Below are 27,019 nucleotides of genomic sequence, written 5' to 3'. Positions count from 1 at the left end.
AATTGTCGGGAATTAAGGATACACTGAGTGGAATTACGCTAGTATATTGTACAAGTGCGGAGGATATAGAAGGAAAAATGTTTTACTCTTTTAAGCGAGCAAACATTATCTTTTATTTTATAATGTTTGCACATAAAAATTAAATTATGTATTTTTGTATTTTTATTATAGTTTGATTATACAATTAAAATTTAATTTTTATGTATATATGTTGAATTAAAAATAAAATGAGAGTCACTGATACAATGAAGGCATACAAAAGGTGAGAGTTATCGTGAAACTGGTAACGTCAAGATATCCCGCTGTTCTAAATTAAGGACCAGCTACGCTAAGGACTCAGTTCTTTTATTCTGAAATACTTGAAAAAAAACTACCTGTTGCGGGTTGAATAGTTAAGCATCGGTTATATCTTACAAGTTTTCACAAAAACTTACATATATATAAGTTTATTGAACTTTTATATAAATATTAAACGTTTATTCTTTTGTGATAAGTGTTAAAGCGTTTTATAATATTTTTTATTATTATATTTATATTCAAATGCTGTCTACACATGGTTAGACGGATGAGGGTTGATCAAGACCCTCTGGCATACTTTACAGGTGATTCATTGAGAATGAATTTGAAATACGTGACTCTTCTTCCTCTCCAATGTGTCATGACACATTTAAGACTACATGACCCGGACTTACAATAAAGCCCTTTACTTTCTATTAGGGTTAACTCGTTTATTTATTTAATATACCTGTTATCTAGTAAATCGAAAATAATTTTTTTCGGAGTTAAAGTAACATTTCAATAAACAAAAATAGATTAAAAATTTTATTTTAGAGATAATAATTTAAATGATAAAGATAAGGTACGGTAATCAATTCAAAATGACGTTGGTTTATTATCTTGGATGAAAGATTACTTTACTTAAAATATTATTAAATGGTGTAAAGCGCTTTTGTCTAATTACCTAGCGCATTAGCGTCAAAATTACTTAAAACATTAAGAGAATGTAATTTTAGCTTTAGCGCGAGTTTCAACCGTAAAAATTTTAATGATATTCAGTTTATCATTGAGTTGATATTGTCACGTAGTATCTCAAGTATTTTTTTTTTATTTTAATAACAAACTTTTCATTATTTTTTTTTTAAGTTTCTTTTTTTTATCTATTTTTCTTCATTAACGTAATTTATCGTATACAGAAAAAAAGGATATCTTGGCACAAAAATATTTTTCTTGTTTTAAGAAAATTTTACCTTAACCCAAGAAATTTTTTGTATTATAAAGTGAAAACAAAAATTTTCTTGGGGTGAGAAAAAATTTTTGAGCCAAGAAAAAATTTTGTCTTCAATTCATAATACAAAATATTTCTTGCGCCAAGAAATTCTTTTTTTCTGTGCATTATCAAATACATTATTTCGAATTTAAACTTTTCACAATATATTTTCTTGAGTATACCTCAAAAAGATACGCTTCAATGGCTATTCAATGACGTTCTAGGAAGAAATCACCATAACAAATTACTCTTTGAATTTATTTTTCAGGATTTTACTCATAAACTAATCGCACTATATCTATTTCACCAGATCATGTTTTTAATTTAAACAAATTTTCCATCGTAATACTTAATGCAAATTTTTCTTCGCATACAAATATGATATATATCTATAATAAACGCAAATATCCGCGCTCCATTCACACATTAAATTTCTTATGCAATTTCCTCGTCAGTAATACGCATAACTGCGAAAGTTACCGCACATAATTTTTTAATTTCATCCATAAATTATATTTATTAGACATATCAAATAGTCGCTCAACTTTTTATATAAAATTTGAAACTTAATAACAAAAATAAATCTTTCTTGTATTAAAGTAAAGTGTCTTGTAATACTTAAACTGAGCCCTTGGCATCCCAGTTACTTGAATCGCCTGCAGGAGTCATGCAGTCAGCAATATACTCTTTTACTCTCAGTACTTTGCAGCTCACCTATACATATATACAGTTATACCTCAAACACAAACAACTTTTGCTTACTATACAAAATCCATAGTACACATACATTATATAAAGTATAAATGTGAAGACGATGTTTATAAATCGTGTTAGTGTATGAGTAAATATCATCAGCAATCCGTAATTTCCAGTCACTCATACTTATTTATGAATTTTTATTTTTATTTTTATTTGTATATTTAAAAAAGTAAACGTAAAAAGAAACCGCGCACACGTCTTATACATACACATTATGTATATAAATGGTGACTTTGTTTAAGTCTGAGTCTGAGTCGGAGTTTAAGAAAACTTGATATATACTCATACATACATACAATGATAATGATAAAAAAATAAAAGTAGTAGTTGCGAGTTTGCAAACGTACTCGCGGTATATTCAGGTAAAAGTCGCGTGAGTGGCACAAGCTGCTTGACCAGGTACAGCTTCACAATACACAATATATGTACATAAACACACATAACATTACAGTGGTGACGGTAAATATATTATATTATATAGAATCTATATATATATATATATATATATATATATATATATATGTATGTATACTCAGGTGTAATCGTGTGTGGTATAACTAAAGGAGTAAGCTTATGTGGTACAGCTAACTGGATGACGTCAGCTGGGGGCCTAATGTTATGTGTAAGATCTATCCGGCTACAGAGTAAGATTCTGAGTTGTATGAGTTGTAAGTGTACGAGAGTAAAGGTAAGTGGGGGGTGAATCGGTCCCTGTTTGGTCCCCCGGCGAGGGTGGGGGTGGTTAACCAGCACTCGGTGCCAAGTCCGCGCCGCAGGTACGCGCACTCAGGTACCCCGTAAGACAGCTCAGGTAGCCGTAGCGAGACACTCTTCCAGAAGAGTATACTACAACCATGTTACGGTGACGTTTTTTTATTTTTATACTTTTTTATATTCTTTAAAGCCTCGCTTCGTAATGGCGTGGCTTCGCCTCCGGTTACCATATATTCCCGCGTCAACGAGTTAGTTTAATCGATTGCTTGATGTTTGATCGATATATAACAACAACTGTACTAGTTTTAGTTTGTGATATGAAAGTGAATGTGCTATTGTTTGTGAATTCTATTTTTTTTTATTTTATTATTTTTTATGGCCATTGTTTAAGTTATTACAAATACTTAATTAAGTATTTACTGAAAAATAGTAGACGTTGGAGTTACAAAAGTTATTTTAAATGGCGTTTAAAAGTGTTTGAACAAGTGATTGTACTGTGAATATTCAAGTACGTTATTTTTTATAACCACGTGGATAATTGAATAATAATTAGTATCGACTGTGTGCTGAAATGTTTAAAAGGTTTACGATGTTACTTTTTATTATCTTATCTTGATATTTTTTCTGGGTTTTGAGAAACAGGAAAAAGTATCATGTAGTCAAATATTGTTGAATTTAAACGAGAACGTGAGATTAAGTTTTACTAAAAAGAGTTTAAACAAAGTTGTGAATATGGTAAATAATGCGTTATCAAGTTAAGTTTGTATGGAATAACATTAAAAAGTTTGAGTTGAAAAAAAAAAAATTATCTTGGACAAAAAATTACAATGTACATATTCTCAAGAGTTTGTATCGATGTACTTGCATGTGAAAATAAAAAATGAAGTTAAGGATACTTTTTAAAAACACTTTAACATTTAAAGTACACGAGATAATTGTTAGATATTATAAAATTTTTAAATAAATTTGTATGCATACTTTGAATGGGGATTTTAAAATTTTAAATTCAGTGAGACATAAAAGCCTGTTGAGAAGAAGCTTATGAATATATAAAAATGTTAAAGTGGATAAAAGTGAAGCAGGACACTGCACCGGCTGGTAAAGAGACGAGTAACAGTAAGGTTGTGTCTAAAGATACGGAAAATGATGATATTGAGCCCGAAATTGATGTTGCTTGTAAAAGTGATGTTAGTGAAGTTGCCGCTGAGAAAGAGGAAGAGGAAGACAGTGGAATGGAGCGAGAAGACTCGCCAGCAATCGATTTAAGACGCTTGAAAAATGTATGCTTAATATTTTATAAATTACTTACTCCTTAATGTCAATTTAATCATTTTTTATTTTACGTAATATCTACTTTTTTTTATCGAACCACTTATTTATTTTATTTTATTTAATAACAAGACAATATATAATGCAATACTAATGTAGCCTTAAAAAAAAAATTATCGCAATCGACTTGTACAATCGATTTAATTTTCTTTAGATTGACCAAGAGATTGTATTAAATATATATGATGTTGACATATATAGAAATTTAGTTAGATATTTAATAACCGCATATATGTATGTTATATATTATAGATATATATAAATAAGTTTTTGGCTTAGTTCACTAGACTAAATTATTAAAAATATTTTTCCTATAATTGTAACAGATTTTAATTCAACGATTTCATTTATCGGTATCGAAAAGTTGATTGGTGTGATTTTCTGCAATGCTGCAACGTTTTTTTTTTTTTTTTGTTTCATGTATTTATTCAATTTAGTAGTTTTTTTTTAATCATAACAGAACCTGTTTCGTAAAAAGACCACGCAATTTTAAATATACCGTTCCAACTTTGACATCAATGTGTCATTGACTTTTTTTTTTTATAACTTTTTTTTTCAATATTTGTCCAAGTAAAATAATGAATCATTAAAATACATAACAACGAATTAAGTCTACAAGTAGATTTAAATAATTGAACTCGTTTTAAATTAATTAAACTTGTTCTCCTACATCGGAAGTTTAATTTAATTGATTCCCATTTTATCGATCTCAGTTTCTTATACTGATGATTACTATGGTATACTGCAGTTGTTTTATTTAATTCACTGTTACTATTTAAGTTAAATTAAACTAGTAGCACATATATATTATATATAATGTTATATGTACTCTCAGAATCCATTATCGACACGTTGCTCCAAAGATTTAAATTTTAATGATAATTTGATGAGCAAGTCGCACATCCCTGATGTATACTAAATACCCTCAAGCAGTTTTGGTACCCACTTTCTTTATATACATATATATATATCATACACAAGCTCATTTAGTTCCATTGGTACATTACCGTTATTCGTTGGTACTGTCGAGACAAACTGAAATGAAACCTATTACGAAACTTTAAACTTTATATTATATACAACTTAAGATCATTCGAGGATTCAATGCTCATATATGATTGCTTTTCTTCTACAGCTAGGCTATATACACATCTTCAATTACATCTACACATATAAATAAAATATATTATCATCATGTATCAATACTCAGGGTCATAAAAAATTTTTATTGTTAGAATTTATTTATAACTGCACTTTCGTTTTACTATCTCTACTTTCGTAATGCAATCTAATAAAATATATAAATAAAAAAACTATTAATAAAAATCTATGACTTCTCATTAATAATTTTTTTTTAAATATTGAGATAATTTATCATTGAATAAATTTGTAAATATATTTAAATGTTCATTGTGTTGAAATATATATATATATTTTTCATAATAACGAGCATTGATAGTAAGATCGTTAAACACGAATAATGAAACCAAGTAAAAAGCGTATAATGCACTCATCGTATTTTTCATTCTTCAGCCTTTACTCGAAAAATATAATGACAGAAAAAAAAATTTTTTTCTTGAACAAATTTAGTACAACAAATAAAAAAATACGACTATATAACCTCGGTCTATTGAACAAAATCCCTTTTATATTCGTTTTCTACAGCATTTCTATTGTGTTGGTTCCAGGACCTGTTTTCGCAGCTGCAGTTTTCGCAGGACAGCGCTTTACCGCCTGATGCCCTTCGCCGGGCCCTTGCCGAGAGTTTTCTCGACCAACAACGTTTCCAATTGGGTTTTATGGACGATGCAGCAGAATGTTTCGTAAGTTTTTATGCTCATAAATATATTACTTTTATCAAGTCATTAAATCGATTCTCTACTTATGTCAAAAAAAAAATAATAAGAAATAATTATCTGATCCCGCTATCGTGTAAAAAAATCTAGAGAAAAACTATATAAAGAAAATACCGGTTAGGGTTAGACTATTAAACTTCTTTGTTGGCTTTTTTAAAACTGCTCTAATCTGAGCACCTACGAAATTTTCATTTTAAATTTATAGCCGCGTTTGTATTACAATCACGTATCGAGTTCGCGTAGGTATGCAGTTACATATGTATCGGCACTCCTACAATAGAGACATAGATATTTGTGTAACGTGCGTGGGATTTAAGACCAAGGACAATAAGATCCGCTAATTTTAGTGCTTGTTAAACATACATATGTATTACTTTATTTATATACTTAATTAATTAAATTTAATTCTAACTTTTTTATTTTTTTCTGTTTGTTAAAATAAAACAGGAAAATATTTTGTTGCGAATCCATTTACACATTGCAAGTGGCGAAGCAGAAGATATGTGCAGTGCAAGACATTGTGTACCACATCAAAAATTTGCGATGACTCTAGTAGAACAGAGCGTGTGTGGTGCTTGTGGTGCCACGTCTGAGCCATTACCATTTACTCAGGTTTGTTTAACAAATACAAAAAAATATATATAAAAATAATCTTTTGAATAAATCTACACATCTATGTAGTTTATAATATACTAGGACTGGTGGCTAGCAAGTAGTAGTGACTAGTCAATATCCTACACCATAAAACCTAGACCCTGGAGCTTTAACAACTACAGCAGCATCAGTTGGTCATTTATCATGCTCACGAATACCCCGGAGATCTTAAACTAAAGGTCCACTAAGTCTATTTAGATGGGTGTCCTTTTCCCACGTCTCTACCTGGGCGTATTTTACCTGGAAAGAAACATAAAACACCTTACTTTACTTTACCTTTACATTAGCTTGTTATATTAGAGAGGGTCTCATCCGTCTCGACCGTGACCTTTGTAAAGTTGTTGAGTTATTGTTAATTTTTAGAGATCGTGCTACCCTTGGGGTAGTTTTAGTTTGTTGTAAATTCAATCTGCGGGGGTAGTTTCTCTTACTATTATACTTGATTTTTTTTTCTTTTTGTGAAATCTTTTGACTAGTACGTGGGAAAAAATAAATTTGCCCTCTAACTTGTCAGCCTCCCACGACTCTCTTGTCTTGCGTCTAAAGCAGGAAACTCTCGTGGTAATCAGAGTTGACTTGGCGTGCAGATGGTTCCGGCTTATCTGGATTTTGCTGGCTCATTATACCCGATTAAAGAACATAGGTCCCATTATTATATTACTCTACAGTGTAAAGGATATTATATAGACACATATATTTATATATATCTAATTGGGGAAAACGTGAGAAATAAAAAAAAAAAAAAATAGTATCATAAAATATATGTTATTTATTTGCAGATGGTTCATTATGTCTCTGCATCAGCATTGACTTCACAAGCACGGCAAACTTTACCAGCAGCTAAAAATAGTCCTGATCTATTTGGGCAACTTTTAAGAAAAGCCGGCGGTATGGGAGATATCCGTGATTGTCCAGTAAGTATTACAATATTTATTTATTGTACATATTATATAATAATGAGTATATTTATTACTTATCCTTATGGAAAATCCACTGACGTGTTGCTGTTTATTGCAATTTCGTTGGGCATTGAGTCATAAAAAGAAAGTACGATTCATTGGTTTGAATTATACTTTTCTTGTAAACTATAACGTGTGATTCTATCACCTCACACTTTCACTCGCAAGTTTTATAATAATAAAATTATTAACACCTTCACATCCATAATCTGCAGTGTGTCATTTACTCTATTTTCTTTTTTCTTCTAATATTTACCCTTTTGTTTGTTAATTTGTAGAGTGCATGTGGTGCAAAGATCCAGATATGCCGAACGTTGATGAACAGACCGGAGATTGTATCAGTGGGTGTGGTGTGGGACAGTGAAAGACCTTCACTTGAACACATCATGGACGTGTTTGCGACTGTCGGTACGTGCTTGCGACTCAGCGATGTTTTTCACAGCGTCGTTGATTCGCGATGGGGTGCATCTACTGTTCACAATCTCGTTGGGGTTGTCACGTACTACGGCAAGCACTACTCAACATTCTTCTTTCATACCAAGTTAAAGGTACTTTTCAATAAATTTATTTATTTTTTTATCATAAAAAATATTTTATTTATTATTTTATTGTTATTGTCTATTGTATAGGTATGGATATACTTTGACGATGCAACGGTAAAAGAGATTGGACCAAGATGGGAGCAGGTAGTAGAGAAATGTAGACGTGGTCGTTATCAACCACTTTTATTATTGTATGCAACACCTGGTGGTACGCCAGTTAATACTGAAAACGCGCCTAAAACCGTGACACCATTTCCCAATACCAAAGGCTGGAAAACATCACCACAAAAAAATAATGCTAGACGTTCTGTTACACCTAGTCCTGAGAAACCTTTGATCAGTAATACTGCAAGACGAGCTATTACACCTAATCCTGACAGCCCACCTCATGTTTACACACAGCGAAGAGTGTACAGTGATTATCAAAATCTCACTGATATACAAAATAATATTTTTGGAATTAAGGTATTCATTTAGTTACTAAATATTTAATTACTTATGTTACTAATTTTTTTTTTCTTTGGTAAATAATTTATGTTTTTTTTTTTAACAGGACGTTGACACTGTTGACGGTGAAAGTGAGTCAAAATATATAAGTCGTCGTGCGGTAGAGAACGTGATGCAGCATCAAAAGAAGCAACAAATGCAATTAACACGTAGTTTAAGCGCTGGATCTAATCCACAAGATGGTTTAAGTATTCCGGATCACTTGAATGTACCGCGAAGACGTGATTCTGGAAACTGGTCTGGTGATCGTAACAGTGCATCTTCAAGTTCTTCAACGACAATGGATAATCCTTATTTATATATCGTAAATAAAATGCAAAGAAATTCGGGTGTACCTAAAAGTCCGACAAGTAAATCTGGCGAATTATCAAGTAGTAGCAGTGGCCATTATGACGCCGGTTACGATTCGTATTCACTTTCTTCAACAGACAGTCTTCCTCTTCAACAAGGTCTCAAACATAATTTACAAGTAAGTTTTATTAATTAATTAATTAATTATTTTATTTAATATTATCAAAGAATAATAATAACTAACTTAAATATTTAATTTTATTAGCTTGCTCAAATACCTGAAGGTTATCAGCCAACACTTGGTGATGACTGTGAACGACTGTGCAAAGAGACTGATGCGCTACTAGATAAGTCACGCGCGGCAGAAGACGCCGGTGATTTAGGAACCGCTGTAGCACTTTGCAATGCCGCGAGTAGTAAAGCGCGAGCTGCGATGGACGCGCCTTATAATAATCCTCACACAATTACTATTGCACGTATGAAACACAATACTTGTGTAATGAGATCGAGAAGCCTTCACAGAAGAATACTTCAAGAACATGCGATAGCTAACGGTGGAAAAGAAGAAGCCGCTCCTGAAGGAAGACATTCGAGGGAAAACAGTAAATCTGGGCAGCATTCACGACAAAATTCACGTGATAAAGGTAATCATTCACGGCAAAATAGTCGTGAAATGTTAATAAATACAACTCCGGTAATAGATAAACCAGCAGTTAAAAATATTGAAATTTATGCCACATTACCCAAGAAAAAGACTTTGAGAGGTAAAGCTACGGCTGTAAATGTTATTGAAGACGAAGAGTATATGCTCTATGATAAACCAACTCAGAGAACGGGATTTTTTGGTCGAACAAAACGATGCGATGATGATAAAAAAGAAAAGAAACGTGCGAGGAGTGAAGAACGAAATAAAAATATATCAAAAGACTTTTCAATAGCGCCATCGAAACCTTCTGTTTTACTGAAAAATACTAAGCAAGATAAGGCAAAAGAAACATCTGAAGTAAACAAAAATTCACAAAATAATAATACTGCGGCGACTAGTGATCAGAAGCAGGGTAAAAAACAACACAAAATAAGAAGAAAATTATTGATGGGTGGTTTGATTAAAAGAAAAAATCGAAGTATGCCTGATTTACGTGAAGGTCAAGATGGTCAGCCGATTGCTGCGGCTAAAGAAAACACTTCAAATACATTACCGAAACAATCTGTTGACGATTCAAATGTCGGTCTAAAGGCCAATGAAGTCGGTCAATCTTTAAGCGGTTACTTGTCGGAGGGCCACCTAGAGTTTACCGGCAATTGCAATGCCAATCCAAATTTAGAACGAAGTCGTCTGATGAGAAAAAGCTTCCACGGTAGCGCCGGAAAGGCGTTACACGTTGCGAAAGTGCCTCCGCCACCACCGCTCCGGACCACTTCTCAACTTAGCAAGTCTAAGTGTCCTGAAGTGCGCAATGAGCAAGACAACATCAACAAGTCCACATACAACAACAACAATAATAATAACAATATCAATAATATTAATAATAATAACAATAATAATAATAATGATGGACAGTGTGCGATTAATTCTCCTCAGGATCAAACGACTAATGCTTACTGGAGTCATCTAAATCCAGCTAATTTTAATTCCACAAATCAAATTTGTCGCAATAGTTATGACGAATATTTATCTGAACCACAATCATTACCATTTTTACCGTCTTATAATTCAGAAACAAATAATACGACGACATCGGCATCGAATGTAACTCAGCAACAGCAACAAAATGGTGTAGTAAAACCAAGAATTCAAGATGACGTTGTACAGTATGCGAATGGTATTTTATATGAACCGACATTTGTTGTAACACGTGCTGATGTTCACAATGAACAGAGTCCAGCAAAAATCCAACAATCAGAAACACTTCCGCCTTATCCAGATAATATTAATAATGTGTCACATTCACGACAACCGAGTGAAGATTTTCCACCTCCGCCGTATCCGGTGATACCATCAGTCACGCACTCACGTCAACCTAGTGAAGATTTTCCACCACCACCTTCACCTCTTGAAATTGAAAATACTCTAGTTCATCAGCAACAACAACAGCAGCAACAATTACAACTACAACAGTTGCAACATCAACAACTACAATTACAGCAATTGCAACAGCAACAGTTACAACTAGAACAGTTACAACAACAGCAGTCTCAACAAATACAAATGCAAACACGTCAACAACAATCAACTGAGGCTCAACAAATAAGTAGTCTATTAGCTCAATTACAGAGTAAGAGAGCGCAACTTTTATCTGCGGAAAATGATGATAAGAAAAGAAATTCAATGCAGGAGGATGAAGATAAGAATGCTAGTGAAACATGGCTACGTGAATTACAAGCTAAACAAGCTGAAAGAAGAATGAAGAAACAGGGGCCATTGGATGGACAGCAAGATGTACCTAAAAGCATTGCCAGGCGAACTAGTGATTTGATGATGAACAGCATCGGACAAATAACCACTCAGCCGCAAGGTGTTGATGTTACTGACTGTCCACGAGTCGTTTCTTCTGTTAAAGACATGGCCGCAAGATTCGAGCAAATAAAATTACATCCAGTACCTAAAACAGATTCTGATAGTAAAAGTCAACTCAAATTTACATCTAATTCGGTATCACCGTCGCCAACATTAGGAAACAGTAATGAAGTACAAAAAACAGAAGAAATTACTCACCAATTGCCATTGTCGAGTGAAAATCTTGCAGCTTTCACTAAATTTGATAATTACACTAGTGTAACGTCAAGCGCTGAATCAACTTCGAGTCAAAGTACATTTGTTGCAGTACCAACAGATAATTCAGTAGGTACCCAAGAAAATAGTGGATTGAATGCTGCTATTTTATCAATGTCTCTGACGTTACCTCATGAGACTGGTCTTCCAATAGATTATCCAGAAGATGATATTAGTGAAGTAGCGATGCAGAATACTATTCAAAATACAACGATACTTCCTATTGAAGAAGATTTGCTTGTTGCTAAAACAAAACGTCGTGGTGGTAAAAAGAAGAATGTATCATTTTGTGATCACGTTGTTCTAGTAGCAACTGCCGAAGACGAAGAAAAAGATTCGTACATTCCCAATCCAATTCTCGAGCGTGTATTGAGATCAGCAATAAATAAACCTGAAACAGCTCAGGTGTTACGTGAGATACGAAGTCTACAAGAGGCTGAGATGAATCGTGACAGTAATCAAGTAACTAAATTTCAACAGCAAACGTTGCCATTGAAAAGCGAAGCTGATAGTACGCCATCGACAACATTCCAAGATCAATTAAGGAGTGTAAATCCAATATCACCATTAGCTGTTGATAGTAACTCACGACCGACTTTCACACGTCAAACTCCTAATGAACCATCGACTAATAACACCTCGGCCTCGATTACTCAACAACAAGACCCCAAGAAGTACACTCCCTATGTTGGTAGTGACTGTCATAGCGATGTCGTACGTGATACTTATCCACCTGCTGTCTCTTCTGTACAACCTAAGACCTCTTATTCACCACAACTTCAACAGCAGATAAGATACACGCAAAATGGATTAACATACAATCAGTCTTCGTCTGCATTGACGGGTCAAGGTTACACTCAAATTCATCCACGTAATCCAGCGATACCGGTATCACAAACGCAGAAACCTGCGAGTCCTTATACAGTGCAGATCCATGGTCAGTATCCACAAGCTAATATTCAACAACAGCAACAACAACAACAACAACAGCAGCAACAGCAACAAAAAATTATTGGTAATAATAACAACAGTACTCAGAAAAATGGGTACCCAGTGTACTATCATCTTGAACAACAACACAATCAGATGAATATTCAAATGACTGCTCAGCAATATCAACAGAATGGAACAAATCGCAGTCCAAGTGTAAACTCAAGTCCTATTACTGTACAACACTCTCAACAGTTTGCGTATCAAGCAAATCAGTCTTCAAATTCTTATCAGCAATATGCAACGCAAAATCAATACTCAAACAATAGTTATCAGGGTTATACGCTTCAAAACGGGGCTCAACAAACAAGAGCAAGTCCATCGATACCTCAGTACCAACCACCACCTAATCCAGCGTCTTATCAACCACAACAGTCACAGCAGCAACAGTCTCAAGTATCTCAGCTTCCTCCGCAACAAAATTTACCACAGACACAAAACCAGCAGGTTCAGTCTCATCATCAACATCAGTTAGCTCAAGCATTCCAGCAGCGCGCTGAAAATTATCAACGACCACCACAAAAAACAGATCAGCAAAATGTTTTAGCGCCTAATCAAATGTACACAAATTCACTCCAAAATGGACAGATTCAATCTAATATTAAATATCAAAATTATCAGCATCCACCTGCTGCTTCTGCTGCTGCTATAAAATCACTTAAACAAGGGCCTCTTATGGCTAATGGTAAATCTAATTCAATGGGTTTAATTCAGCCGCAAAATGTAATGCAAAAAACGATGTCTACGTCAGCAATATCGCGAATTACATTATGTCATCTTTGTCGTAAAAAACAAGTTACTGAACCGGCAATGTATTGCGCAGATTGTGATTTCTATATAAATAGATTTCGGCCGAAAAATTAATTTATTTATCGTACTATTATTTAAATTTTTCTACACGCGTGCCATTACTGTCACTTATCAATAAAATTGAATTTGTGATTAATGGCTAGTAGATTTTATTATTTTACATTTAATAAGAAAATTAAGTATTTAAATTTTTAAACATGTAAAGTACCTTCATCGAGCAGCTATAGTTTTATTGCAATATCACTAATATCACTAGTGATAATTTGTTTTATATTTAAGTTAAAATTGTAAATTCTAAAGTGTAATACTTTTTTTTTATTGTAATTTATGATTAATTTTTAATTGTTAATGTTATTAGTATTATGATTATAATTATTTATAATTTTAAATGACTGTATTTCTTTTATTAAATTTAAAAAAATTGTATATAGATAATAGGCAGGTACTTAAAAAAAAAAGTATTAAATGTTCTATTGCAATTAATGAGATTAAACCTCTGTGAATGTCGAGGATTTTATTATATAGAAAAATATAAAAATAAATACTATTTGTAGTAGATATTTTAAGAATTGTGATATTAGTGTTGTTTAAAATTTAAACTGTACAAGATTTAATGAATATTATAAATGTTATATAAATGATGAATGAAACCTTGCGATAATATTTAATTATTATAATGAGGAACATGATCTCTGTAATAAGTATGTATTGTGTTTATTTTATGTTACGTTAAGTATGAAAAAAAATTGTTTTTACGTATTACAATAAATATGTATTATGTTGAAGAATTATTTTATGTGCTAGTTCAATGTACAAATCTTCAATTCTATTATTATTATTATTTTTATTATTACTATTTTATTATTATAAGTATTTTGTTTTAAAAATACGAAAATATATGTCCGCCCATGTCTCAATAAATAAATTGTTCTATATAAATTTTTTTTTTGGTTTTATTCTCATATTTATTTATTTACAATAAGCGCTTTAATTACGATTAACTAAACAATATGGTTTATTTTAATTAAGGATATTCTGAGACGGTGTCTTCTACTGTTTGAAAATATTCAATAACCTTGAACCTGTAACAGTATTCAAATGTTATTAATTAATTTCAAGAAAATTAAAGCATTAATTTAAAAAAGGACGGCACAGTTACAATTTCACCAAGATATAGATTTTTAAAAAAATTACTCACAGCCTTGACCAGAAATTCCGATTGAAACCGATGAATTCCGATTGAGTCTATTGAATTTCAATCGGATTCAATCGGAATTCAGCGGTTTCAATCGGAGTTTTTAATCGGGGAGTTGCTATCAATTGGAAGTTGAACGAAATTTAGTAAATAAATTTTAGCCTAATAAATTTGAAATTTAAAATTATAATGTTGGCATGAAGATTTAATTGAAATTTACATTACAAATTATGTTTAACTCCTAATTGATATTTACTGTAAATAATTTTTTTTTGAATCTATGTCTTGGCAAAATTGTAACTGCGTTGCCCTTTTTTCCATTAATGCTTTAACTTTTTTTAAATTAATTATCATAGTTTTACTCTACAGTCATTACAATTGGAAGTCACTGAACATTTCAGAAAAGCTGGACAATTTCTGAAACTGACCTTAAATAGTTGATTTAATTTTTTTATAGTAAAGTTTGAACTAAACTTCAGTATTTTATATGATATTGAGTTTACTTGATCCGTTTCTTTTTTCATTGACAGTTAATGTCAATATTTATTAATAATTTGAATTCCTTATCTGTAAAGTTATCGATTATAGTAGTATGGAATAATCATTATTGAATTTATATCAATAATTGATAACATCTGTTACATAAGAATAATATTTATACGATTTCATATTAAATAAATAAGATATAAAGCAAAGATTGAGTGGGGGTGAATAGAGCAGCTACGAAATAATATGAATAGTACGCGTTATTTATTTAGTTTTACTTTTTTTTTAGTTCCCCAAACTAGTATTTCTCACGTGAGAATTAAAAATAGATATATCTACTATGAGTCTAAATGTGACATACGACTTTTTAATTCCATATAAAAAAACTAAAGAATTAAAATAATGAAATTTTAGAAAATGCATATACTGAATTTTGAATTGTCTCAATATGAATTTTTTTTATTTTTATTTTATAAGCTTTTTAATTTATTATTTCAAAATTTTTACATTTGTCAGATGACCGCTAGCTTTAATACATGATACTAAAGTTAGCCAACATCCAATAATTTTGTAATTTTTATAATAACGATCATATATGAAAAAAAAAAAAAAAAACAAATACTTAAAAAAATTGCACCTTTAGATTTTTTTATTTTTCACATGTGCATATTTTTTTTTTTTTTTTTTTTTGCCATTGATTTCTTAAAAAAAAAAATTCCACAAATTTTTAATTGTCTGCTAACTTTAGAATCGTTTACTATATGACTTTGAAGTTAACGGACAATTAACAACATTTGGATATTTTTTTACAACAAATTTATGACAAAAAAAAAAAAATAACTAAAAATATGGACATGGAGAAAATTCAAAAAATTATTGGTGCATTTTTTTTTAATATTTTTTTTTTTATAACTGACTCCTTTGAAAAAAATCCAAAAATTATTCGATGTTGGCTAATTTCAGCATCATCTTCACTATCATATTTTTACGACAATTTTAACAAAAAAAACAAAAGAAAAAAAAGATCACGAGAGAGTTTATACGCAATTATATATATTAGTCTCGAGCAGACGAAAGATTTTATTTTCGTTACAATTTTAAGCATCAATGTAAAACTCTGCATGTGATATGTCTTTTTATTGTACATTTAGAGGTTTTATTTTATAAAAAAAAGTTGCACAAAAATACCCTCAGATCCATAACAAATAAAAAGGTTATTATTAAAACAAACTAGAATGCAGCAGTTCGTTTATACTGAATGTATAGCTATATATTTGTTTTCAAATATTTTGAATAAGTTTAAATGTATGTTCTTCACAAATAACAACAAGTAACTGATATTTAAATAGAATAGAAGATAAGAAGATAAGAAAATTTAGTATTTTATCTTTAGAACAGTTACCATAAGAACATATCGATAAGACAATTTTCAAATTTACCGCCAGTGCAACTGCGAGTGAGTGGGCGCGCGCACAAACAGCAGCGCCAAATTAATGATACTTTAACTTGAATTCTTAAGATGGCGTCACTATAGTTCCCCCCACCGTAATGGCGTGTGACAGTTCGCGAACAGCAACAAAACGTAATTGTAAATTGTGTATTTAGTTTAATCTCGCGGGTAATAAATAATAAACGTATTTATAAATATAAATATATAAAGTTAAAAATGACCAATAAAACATTTATGTTACCAACGTATCAACGTTTTATAAACGGTGTACCAGTACCATTTTTTTCACGTCGTTCATTTCGTTTACGTGAAAAGTATCTTATTCTACTAGTATTTTTGACATTTGGAATAGTATGTTTCGGTACATTTTTCTTTTTACCGGATTTTCGTAGTGCCAAGGGCTCAGCAGCTTACAATAGTGTTTACAATGTTTATCAAAAAATCCAAAAAGTCGGCCCTGATTTATTATTGCCGGCACCACCGCATGGAGTTATGGGTCCATTGGATCCCCATGGACCTGGTGGTTATTTTCATGCTTTTAATGTTGGCCTTGAACGCCCTGGCGATGTCGTTCAGGATATTCATCTTCTAGAGGACAAACAAAAGCTACAGGTTAAATCTTATCATTTAATTATTTTCTATCGTACGTTACGCGTCGACTCAGTTCCACGTGCCTATCACGTTTACATTTTTTTTTTTTAATGTTTATATGTTGTTTTATTTGTTGCTAACTATATAATTTTGACTAATTATTTAATAACACGTCATTAGCTTTAATACTATCTCATCAGTTATGATATAACGTTTATTATTTTTATCATGTTTCATGGTTTTTAATTACAAATTTTTCTATTGGCTAATTATCTTTATATTTGTTTACAATTATTTCATTCTTAATTACATCGTCACCAGTGATTGCAAGGCAATTATACAATCTTAAAGTAAATACTAATAGCTAAATATTTTTTTTTAAATATAGGAAATAATTTATTTTGATATAAAAATATTAAAATACGATAGGAGAAGAATTTACTTCCTCTAAGAAAAAAAAAAAAATAATTAATGTTGACTCATCAATGAAACTTTTATTTTAAAATTATCGTTGCTTATACATGAATAAGTCCAATGAGACCTTGACTTAAATGTTACGGTCGATTAATTTAAAAAAATATAGTTGCTGTAAAGTATTTTTCTTTTTTTTTGTTCTGTAAAATATTTTCATGTGAAATAATAACATATATGCACTTTTTTAAATTATTGATTTGCATGATATGATGTGTTTAAATTACTGGGGAATTTTAATTTTAAGCTCTTCTTTTTCTAAATTTCTGTTAAATTTATTTAAAAAAAAAATACCGCATGATGGAATTTATACATAAAGAGTATTAAGTTAATATAATGCAGTAAGACCTCGTTATAGGACTATTAGTTACTCTCTCAAATTATCGCGATACCTAGTTTATAAAAAAAGACAACAAATATTCCTATAACGAAGTCCAATTGTACTTTTATTTTAGTTCTGAATTTTCACGATCAAACCATTTTCGAAAAAAAAGTTTTTTTTTTTTTTTTTTTAACCATTTATATCTTTTATCTTATCGCATGTATTATATTTTTCAATAGTTTCTAACGTTGTTAAAGTTTTTTAAAACGTGCGTGGGATATGACATCTTAGTACGAGGTAGCGACACATTAATAACTTATTACATCAGAAATAATTTGTAGTAAAAAAAAAAAGACAGAAATTTTATTTGTAATTATATTAGGGATGTGCGAATAGTTTCCGAATTGAATCGAATAGGAAATTACTGCCGCTATACTGGGCAGGCATTTTCTGAGTTAAATTTTTTTTTACTAAAGAAAAACAAAACTAATTAATCGATTTGTTTCAAATTTGAACGCTTTATTCTTCCGGTCATTGATTTAACTTCTGTACCGAAATTAATAAGCTACAGAAAATTGATAATTTTCATGCATCATTTTTTACGGTTTTATTTTATTATTTTTATTATGTTTAAATCATGTTTGTTCTTGTGTATTCATCTATGGAATTACCTATTTCTGTGTATTTTGAACTATAGAATATTTTGTTACACGATTATTAGTTTTTAAATTCAGGTAATTGATGCGCCATGCTTACGCATACTTCCAGTACCCTTATTTTAAACTAAAAATTAGAAGTTCGTTTTTAAATTCCAAGAAAAATTATTTTCTAAGAAATTTCTAAAGTTTGATGTCCACACTAATTAAAAAACTTTAATTAAAAATTAAATTATTGGAAGTATTCCCAATCAATTTGTTACAATAGTTTATTAAAAAAAATTAATTTTGATCCGTCAGTACTGAATTTAGAGTTAAAATTTTTAATAATGTAAATTTTGTATTTATATATTATTAACTTTTCAAATTCAGTCATTTAAAAGAAAGAAAATCGGTCTATCGGTTGACCCTGCAGGCCAGCCCCAAAACTTCCCGCTATTTTCGACCTCCTTGAGCTCGAAAACATTGTTGTGAATACATTTTCGAGCTTTTTGAGCTCGAAAATACTTTTATATGCCTTTGTTCGAAAAAAAAACGTTTTTTAAAAATTTTTTCTCCAACGATATCTCTGAAAAGAATTGACCGATTGAGACGGTTGAGGTGGCAATCAACGCGTTGTATTGATTTCTAAAACTGATCAAATTTTGAAATTAATTATTGAGTTGTTCTTGAGAAATTGCAAAAAAACCAAAAAAAAATAATTTTTTCAATTCTTTCGTCAATGGTTTCTCTTGAAGGATTGAACCGATTTTGATGGTTGAGGTGGCATTCTACGTGGCTTATAAAGTTTTAGAGCTGATTAGATTTTGGAATCGATCCATCAAGCACATTAAAAGTTATCTGAAAAAAAACATTTTTAAAAAAATTTATTTTTGGAATATCTTCGAACACAAAGTACCGATCGAGCTCAATTTTTTACGGCTTTTAGATATTAATAAGCCGCGTCAAATGACACCTTATCAAAATCGATTCATCCATTTAAAAGATACAGATATTTACATACATACGTACGTACGTACACACATACATACATTTGGACATCATCGTGAAATTAGTCAGGATAGCTTCCTAGAACCTCAAAATGTCGAAATATGATTGAAATTCGGTTTTCGAAAATCGGACTGAAACCAATAACTTCCCGAAGTTTTGAATACTTGCAATTTTTTTTAGCGGGAAGTTAAAAAAAATGAATTACCAATAACTTATCGTAGTTTACAAAAAATAAATTTTTGTAATTCGAAATTTCCACAGCTCAATCTAACATAATCATATAATAACAAATTACTGATATTGATCTAATGTTTATGGATCATGATTTTTTTTGTTAATTTTTTAGGCTAAAATTGATCAAGACAATGAACAACAAAAGACATTAGAAAAACCAGAAATAGTGGAAGATTTACGTGCGCGTGTGACCAGTAGTGCTATTCCGTTACCACAAGAAGATCATCAGCATGAAGAGGCCATAGTGATAGTGCCACCGGCTCCAGCGGACGTGCTTCCTATGCTTGTGGGTGGGGAAGACAAGGATCCAATTGCACGCCAACGTCGGGACAAAGTTAAAGAGGTAAGCCGACACTAATTCAATGAGCTTTATTATCGTCCCCCATTTTTATTCCGTTTTATTTTTTTTTTTAACGTTCATACATCCTCATGACATAATATTGTTGTTTAATGCAATATATCATAGAATTTTAGTGATAAATTATTGCATTACTTACTTGAATGATTTTTAAATTCATTCGACCTCTTTTTACTGCTTATATACTCATCATACTTATTTCAAATACATTAACATCAGTTTCTATTGCATTATTACTGATTTATGTTGAGTTCAAACATTTATGCGACACATAAATTTCATTCATAAATACAGACGTATATGTATATATCTTTATTTTCAATTCGATTGAAAGTATTCAAATATAGATTTTTTAATTTATTTAATATTGTTTACCTAGTAATAAAAGTAGGCTATTATTTTTAACTCATACTATCAATATAATATATTAATTATTATTGAATACTTTTTTTTTTTCAACGAAACTAGTACAGTTACGTAATGACGTAATGAATACCTACTTTCATTATTTAAACATAAATAAGTCAATATTATCTTCTCTATACAAGCTCATAAATATATAGTTTGTAATACTTTTTTTTCCAGTAATTATATTTTATTTTTATTCTATATTTGACACACTGATAATCAACAATTGATGAACCGTGAATAACCAATTCATTGATAACATCAGCTTTCTAATTATCAGAATTTAAAATCACTACATGAATAAATTTCTTTTAATCGTGATATCTTTTTATTAAGGTATACAAATCGAACATTCGCCAATTACTTGTCAGCATATAAAACATATGTGTATGTATATTATTAATTTTGTTTACTTTCTCTTACTCTCATATGCAAACTTTCACCAACAATTTCTACATCAGTATTACAGTATTCTTTTATAGTTCTTAGATTACTTTATTTTTATCTTGTATTTTTTATTTTATTTCGATCCTATCACTGGCACGTTATGTAGAGTAATAATGGCGCCAGATTTGAATTTGCCCGCGAGCTGTTCAATCTCGCAGCACGATATGGACCACTTTACATGCAAAACGACTTGATAAAAATAAAAACTTGAATTATATACACATACACTTTGTTGATATTCGTGAACATGTGTATGTTAAATTACTACGGTAATATGAATTTTAGCATAAATTATAACTTTTAAATTTGTTTTCTACTACTTTTGTTTTTTTTTGTTCTTTTTTTTTTTTAATATTATTATTATTTTTATATTTTTATCGTTAGAATATTTTTACACTAAATTATTGTATACTATTAGAAGGTGAAATTTTCATTTTTATCGTTATTAATTCAGAAATCGTCAAAATATACGTGAAAAATACATATGTATAATATAGAAATAAAAATATTTATGCATACGCGTTTATTTTTATTTTTATTTATTTATTTTTTTTTATTAATTTACGTCACAGTAAAATCGTTACGATAAATATAACAAAAATAAAGGTGTTTAATTTGACCGAGGTGTTTTAACAGTTTGCTGTTAGTTGTCACTGATTGCGAATACTTGTTGTTTCATCGTGAAACTATTGTTCCGAGAAATCGAGGCGTACGTGTAGGTATAGCTGAAATAGCGGCTTCGATGCTGCCAGTATACGGACAAGTGTATGCACGTGCATCAGTCAACGACTTTATACATGTATGTATAAATGTATATACATATACGTTTGTTCCCATCGTTTTCGTTTGCACATCGTCATCGCGGCTGACAAATTAAACTACCGAACGTCAAATTTCATTTACAAAACGAATGGAAAATTTTCTGCATTTACGCGTTAAATTGCCGTTCGTTTTATATAAATATGAATTTTTTTTTTTTTACATTTATTTGGCAAAAAAAAAAAGAATAAAAAAATAAATGCAGTAATTGATTAATTTTATAACACGTGCCAAAGTAATTTAACAAACAAATGTAAACATGTTGATTAATTTAAATAAAACATTGGAGATCGTTTAGTGGACAATTATTGTTGCCAATTTAAAAGTTGACGTGCACATCTATTCAATTGATAATAAAAGAGCATCAACAGCAGCAAATATAATTGCAATAGATAATTATTTATTTAAATTGGATATATTTATCATGTATCAAGTACATGATAGATGCAGGTCAAATAGTTATCGCATTTATACAATGTGTGTAATCGATTTTGTATGTGCAAAGCCATTGAGTGATACCGATTTCAAGGTTTATATGTGTATAAAATAGAACCCACATAATACATGTTTGTATGTATACATATCGTGAGGTGTTGACGACAATTATTTAACTGATTCTATATGTAGAATTGAGCTGTATATATATATATATATATATATATATATATATATATATATATATATATATATATATATATATATATATATAGCACAGAATTTAAACTATGAATGTTCAATCTATGTAAACGCTGAATATTTAGAGATTCGTTTGCTCGAACATGATCAAAATCTCTGGAATCAACGGCTTTTGTATTTAATGTTCAATTTTCAATATTTACCATATTCGATTTTGAAAAATTATCTCAATGGAAATGACATTATCAATTACATATATATTAGGATTTTAGAAAAAAAAAATTTTTTTTCTCGGAAACAGGTTCAAAAATTTCATTAAGATATAGAAATACGCCTCTGAAAATTAGAGCTCTTGATAATAACATTGAGGTTTCGCATCGCACTTTTCTATTTTCCATTAAAAATAACATGAAAAAAATTTTTTTGCGTCTTCGGATTTTTTTAACTAGCTAATGATGCGTTGTAGGAGAAATTTGCAGACAAATTTTTATAGGGAGTTCGAATGCTCTACAAAAAAAATAAGTCTCTTATCGTTTTTTGATAAATCCATATGTTCAATAGTATATTACACACTTAGAGAAGTAAAGTAAGAAAAGTCTCAGATCACATGTAATTGTTCACAGCAAATATGTGATCTGAGGCTTTCTTATTTACTTCTTGAGGAGTGCATACTATTTTTATCCTCGTCGGAGGCGGAAAGCGGCAACTTCGTTTTGCACAGCGGGACGAAAGTTGACGCTTTCCGCCCGGAGGTGAGAAAAATTTATAGTAAATTTTGCGATTTTTTTTACTTTTCCGGCGAAACTATCAGACTTATCACAGAATGCCATAAGGTCTTTTTTGTAGATAATTTTATTTATCTGAAATTGTCTTTCATAAAGTTTTTCAAAATTCCGCATTTTTTTCTAGTTATTTTCACTTTAATGCCGAGCTCTAAAAAAAAAAATAGCTTTTTGGTCGAATTTTTTTGAAACACCCTAATATATTTTTATAACAATTAACTCTCATTGGTTTTAATAATTTTGTATAATCCAATCTCGTTACAAGAAACCGTCAGGGGATATAAGGAAAAAAGTTGCTTATAATGAGAGTGTTTATGATGAACTTAGATTGTATTCTTGTAATGGATTAATAATATCATGATTATATTAATTTATAATTGAAACAAAAGTTGTTACAGAAGTTATTAATTTTAACATGACGTATGTTTAATGTTAGATAACTTTTCTGTTTGTTACAAATTTATGCGAAAATAATCTATGGATGAATAATGAATAATAGATTGCTCGAAACAATTCCCATTTGTAGATCCCAGGTGAATTTAAAAGTTTTAAAGTTACTAATTGTTTATTCGTATAACAGATCGAGACGCTAGGGAGAGTTTTGAACTTTTAAGGTCTTAATAAAAAATTCATTAGGATTTATTGATTTTTTGTCGTTTATTCAATCTTTTATCTATACATTGTAATTTTATTTAAATATATCACTATAAAATGTTAGCCGATAGTTACGGTTAAAGTATATTCTGATAGCTATTAAAATCTTTAGAGTAACAATTGACATTAATTGATCCTTTATATATTATATGTTATTAAATAATATATAGAAAATCGGGATGAATTAACAATATAAATGTATACAAAACAAGTTATCATAAATATCAATATCAGTCAATCAAATTATATTTCAATAGACAGTTACTTGAGTAAATGTTACGTTGGATTTAATGAAATCGTGAAGTACGAGTTTGTTTTGTTAGAGTAGAAATAAATAAAAAAATAACGACAAGTATTGAAGAAATTAAAGAAAATAAAAGTACAATACAATACGATTTAACGAATTTCCCTTGACTGTATCTGTTTTATTCACTTTAAATTTTATTGAATGTACAAAATCGTAGCGAACTATTGAACGCAGTCGATTTTTTGTACTGCTTGACGAACTTTTTACAAATCAACGAAAAGTACACGATTTAACAAAACGCCCAATGATTCGAATAAAAAAATTGTTATATTGAGGGTTAACAAAAAAAATTGGGAAAAAGTGAATGAAATAGAATAATTTTAATTGAAATATCGGTTTATTTCAACTAAATTAAATTACTTTTTACGTAGAAATGTACGGATAAAATAATGGAGATATAAATAGAAAAAATTTTATTAAATTTTTTTTATCATTTAATATAGATAATTAAAGTATCATTGTTTTACCGTCGCCGTGAGAGATTTTTGTGGTGTATTTCCGTTTGATATCTTCGGAAGATTCGGTTAATAATATCCTATTGTGATCAACATAGATCGTATTTTCGCCAAAATCTATCCAAAGCTTAATTTATCAAATGGTAGCTAAATGTTTAACATGTAGATATATGATACTTGTATAGTAAAGTAGATCTATCAATATTATCCTCGTGAGCTTTGTGGTTTTAGTGAAAACCGGAACCTTTATATATTTATTCAACAAACCATCGAACCAACTAATTTTGCCTTCATAGTTGTTGACAAAAGTTTAAATAAGTAATTAAAATTTTTTTAGTTAAAACCATTTTTTTTAACAATAAATATCATTTCATTAGAATTCTTTTTTTCATCCTGTTAAATTATTTGAAAATCTCTGTAAGAACGTTGAATTAAAAATACTTAAAGGATCTTATGTCTCGACAAAGATTTAATTAAAATTGTAATATTTTATCATTTACCAGCGATTAAATATTTCAATTATAATTTTAATAAGATTTTAATAAGATTATCTGAGAGACAACTAAAGTGCATTTAAGTGAAAATATTAATAGATATAGTGGCTGATTCATATGCTTGTCACGGTGATCGACAATTAGACCACAAAATTATGCATATAGTAGAAGCATAATGTAATGGTCGAAAACGCGTGTGGCGTTTCGCTGATGTCGAGCGTGCACGGAATCGCGTGAAAAGACTCGATGAATATTAGATTCCATGAGATTCCTGAATATTGAACAGTACTCGAGTAGTCTACTCTTGTCATCATTGTCGTCGTCGTCGTTTGCTAAAATGTCGTTAGCCTGTGTCGCTGAGTGTTGTACATCCACTTAAATTGTGCTTCTTAATAAGAATCGATCTACCTTACTCAAAGCTTTTTTACCGGAGTTAAAATTTCACGCTCCTTGAGTATCATACCAAGTATCGAGTATCCTCTAGTTCATGACTATGAATATTTTCGCCGGAACTTATTTTCAATCAACTTTTTTTTTTTAGTCTCTCATAAATTCTATTTGAATTTTTTTTTCTGTTTCATATTAAATACATGTTATAAAAATGAATTTTAAATATTTTATGCGAACTGGATACAATAGACTGCTATTAACAAATTATTTAGCAGAGTAAAAAACGTGTTACCGACAGCAGATCAAAGCCTGGCATGTATTTTCCGAGTACAACGAAGATAGTAGGTCGTTGGTTACATGTAGTAGAAAAGCAACCACGTTTGGCATTCACAAGCCTTTCAATAAAGGCCGGGATATCCCAGAAGATGGCACTAGAGCCTCTATATTATCTCTGGTATGTATCTCTTCATCAACTCTCTTGGGTGCACTTTATGTTGAACTTCCTACTTCGGTTTTTTCTTTTAGTTTGTTCTTATTCATAAAGAATTAGTGTTATTATTATAGTCACACGGATGAAAGTCAATTAGAGTCTAATCCAGAAAATCTATTTTACAAAAACTGTTTTTCTCAACTGAATTGATGAATAATTTATCTATTAATATTCATTTGTCGGTAATCATTAATTGATTTCGCTAATTGTGATATTCTTGAACATTGTTGAATTTTCGTTTCCAGTAATTCAATTAATTCAATCTTGAGTGATCCTACTTTAAATAAATATATACGACTCCAAGTATCATTATTATCCAATTTCCTTCTATAATTGTGCCCCGTCTCAGAATATCGTTTTCCTTTTATTGAGCTATAAATTGTTAGTGACCTCGTTCATGTTTCACATGTATTGCAGTAACTTCCCATTTACCTAGGACTTCCATATATATGTATATAATGGATATGTCATACAATATTAAAGCACTCTACATTAGTTAACGATCCATAATCCGCTGCTCGCTGTAATACATTTAGGGAAACTAATATCATCTCTCTATATTTATCGACATGGAGAAAAATTGACAGCAGTCGTAGATTGTAATGTAATCATTATCAGAATAATACAGAAGCGTTTATTTTATGTGATAAGGAATAAAATCCCCGCAGTACGAGAATCATTCCCACGCTGTGCAGCCCGTCTAAAAAAAATTCGTTCCAAAAAGATTCTAAAATAGATCAACGTGTGGAAATTTTCAGCTTGAGACAGATTAAAAACTTGGAATTATTTTTGAACTTTTGTAATTTTGATAGTAAAAAAAAAGTTTAGCTAGGACTTCATACAAGCTAATTTTGAGTAAAAAAAGAATGTTTTTAAACGTATTTGTTAAAACGTATTTTTACTACATATTTACCCTCGTTCTGAAAAAAATCG

General features: G+C 30.2%; 2 protein-coding genes across 4 annotated transcripts in view; both read left to right on the top strand.

Moving 5' to 3' along the window:
• LOC103572897 (uncharacterized) overlaps positions 1 to 14,124 on the top strand; it is a 57,064-nt gene extending 42,940 nt beyond the window's left edge. The window contains exons 1-8 of one of the 3 annotated variants that reach the window (XM_008551708.2): positions 2,828 to 4,020; positions 5,758 to 5,892; positions 6,373 to 6,537; positions 7,359 to 7,493; positions 7,817 to 8,086; positions 8,168 to 8,545; positions 8,634 to 9,056; positions 9,144 to 14,124. In XM_008551708.2, the coding sequence (XP_008549930.1) occupies positions 3,796 to 4,020; positions 5,758 to 5,892; positions 6,373 to 6,537; positions 7,359 to 7,493; positions 7,817 to 8,086; positions 8,168 to 8,545; positions 8,634 to 9,056; positions 9,144 to 13,505 (6,093 nt within the window). In that variant the 5' untranslated portion in view covers positions 2,828 to 3,795 and the 3' untranslated portion in view covers positions 13,506 to 14,124. Of the gene's footprint in view, positions 1 to 2,827; positions 4,021 to 5,757; positions 5,893 to 6,372; positions 6,538 to 7,358; positions 7,494 to 7,816; positions 8,087 to 8,167; positions 8,546 to 8,633; positions 9,057 to 9,143 lie in introns of those variants that run through there. The other 2 variants (XM_014443402.2, XM_008551709.2) reach the window with 2 other exon arrangements.
• A 2,569-nt stretch (positions 14,125 to 16,693) lies between these two features.
• Positions 16,694 to 27,019, top strand: part of LOC103573956 (mannosyl-oligosaccharide 1,2-alpha-mannosidase IA) — a 276,712-nt gene continuing 266,386 nt past the window's right edge. Inside the window, exons 1-2 of the mRNA XM_053741012.1 lie at positions 16,694 to 17,194; positions 19,959 to 20,189. Of these exons, the coding sequence (XP_053596987.1) occupies positions 16,799 to 17,194; positions 19,959 to 20,189 (627 nt within the window). The 5' untranslated portion in view covers positions 16,694 to 16,798. The remainder of the gene's footprint in view (positions 17,195 to 19,958; positions 20,190 to 27,019) is intronic.

The sequence above is a fragment of the Microplitis demolitor genome, chromosome 8, assembly GCF_026212275.2.
Source record: "Microplitis demolitor isolate Queensland-Clemson2020A chromosome 8, iyMicDemo2.1a, whole genome shotgun sequence".
Classification (NCBI taxonomy): domain Eukaryota; kingdom Metazoa; phylum Arthropoda; class Insecta; order Hymenoptera; family Braconidae; genus Microplitis; species Microplitis demolitor.
Note: the sequence above shows the minus strand (reverse complement) of the source record. Positions and strands in the feature narration are given on the sequence as shown.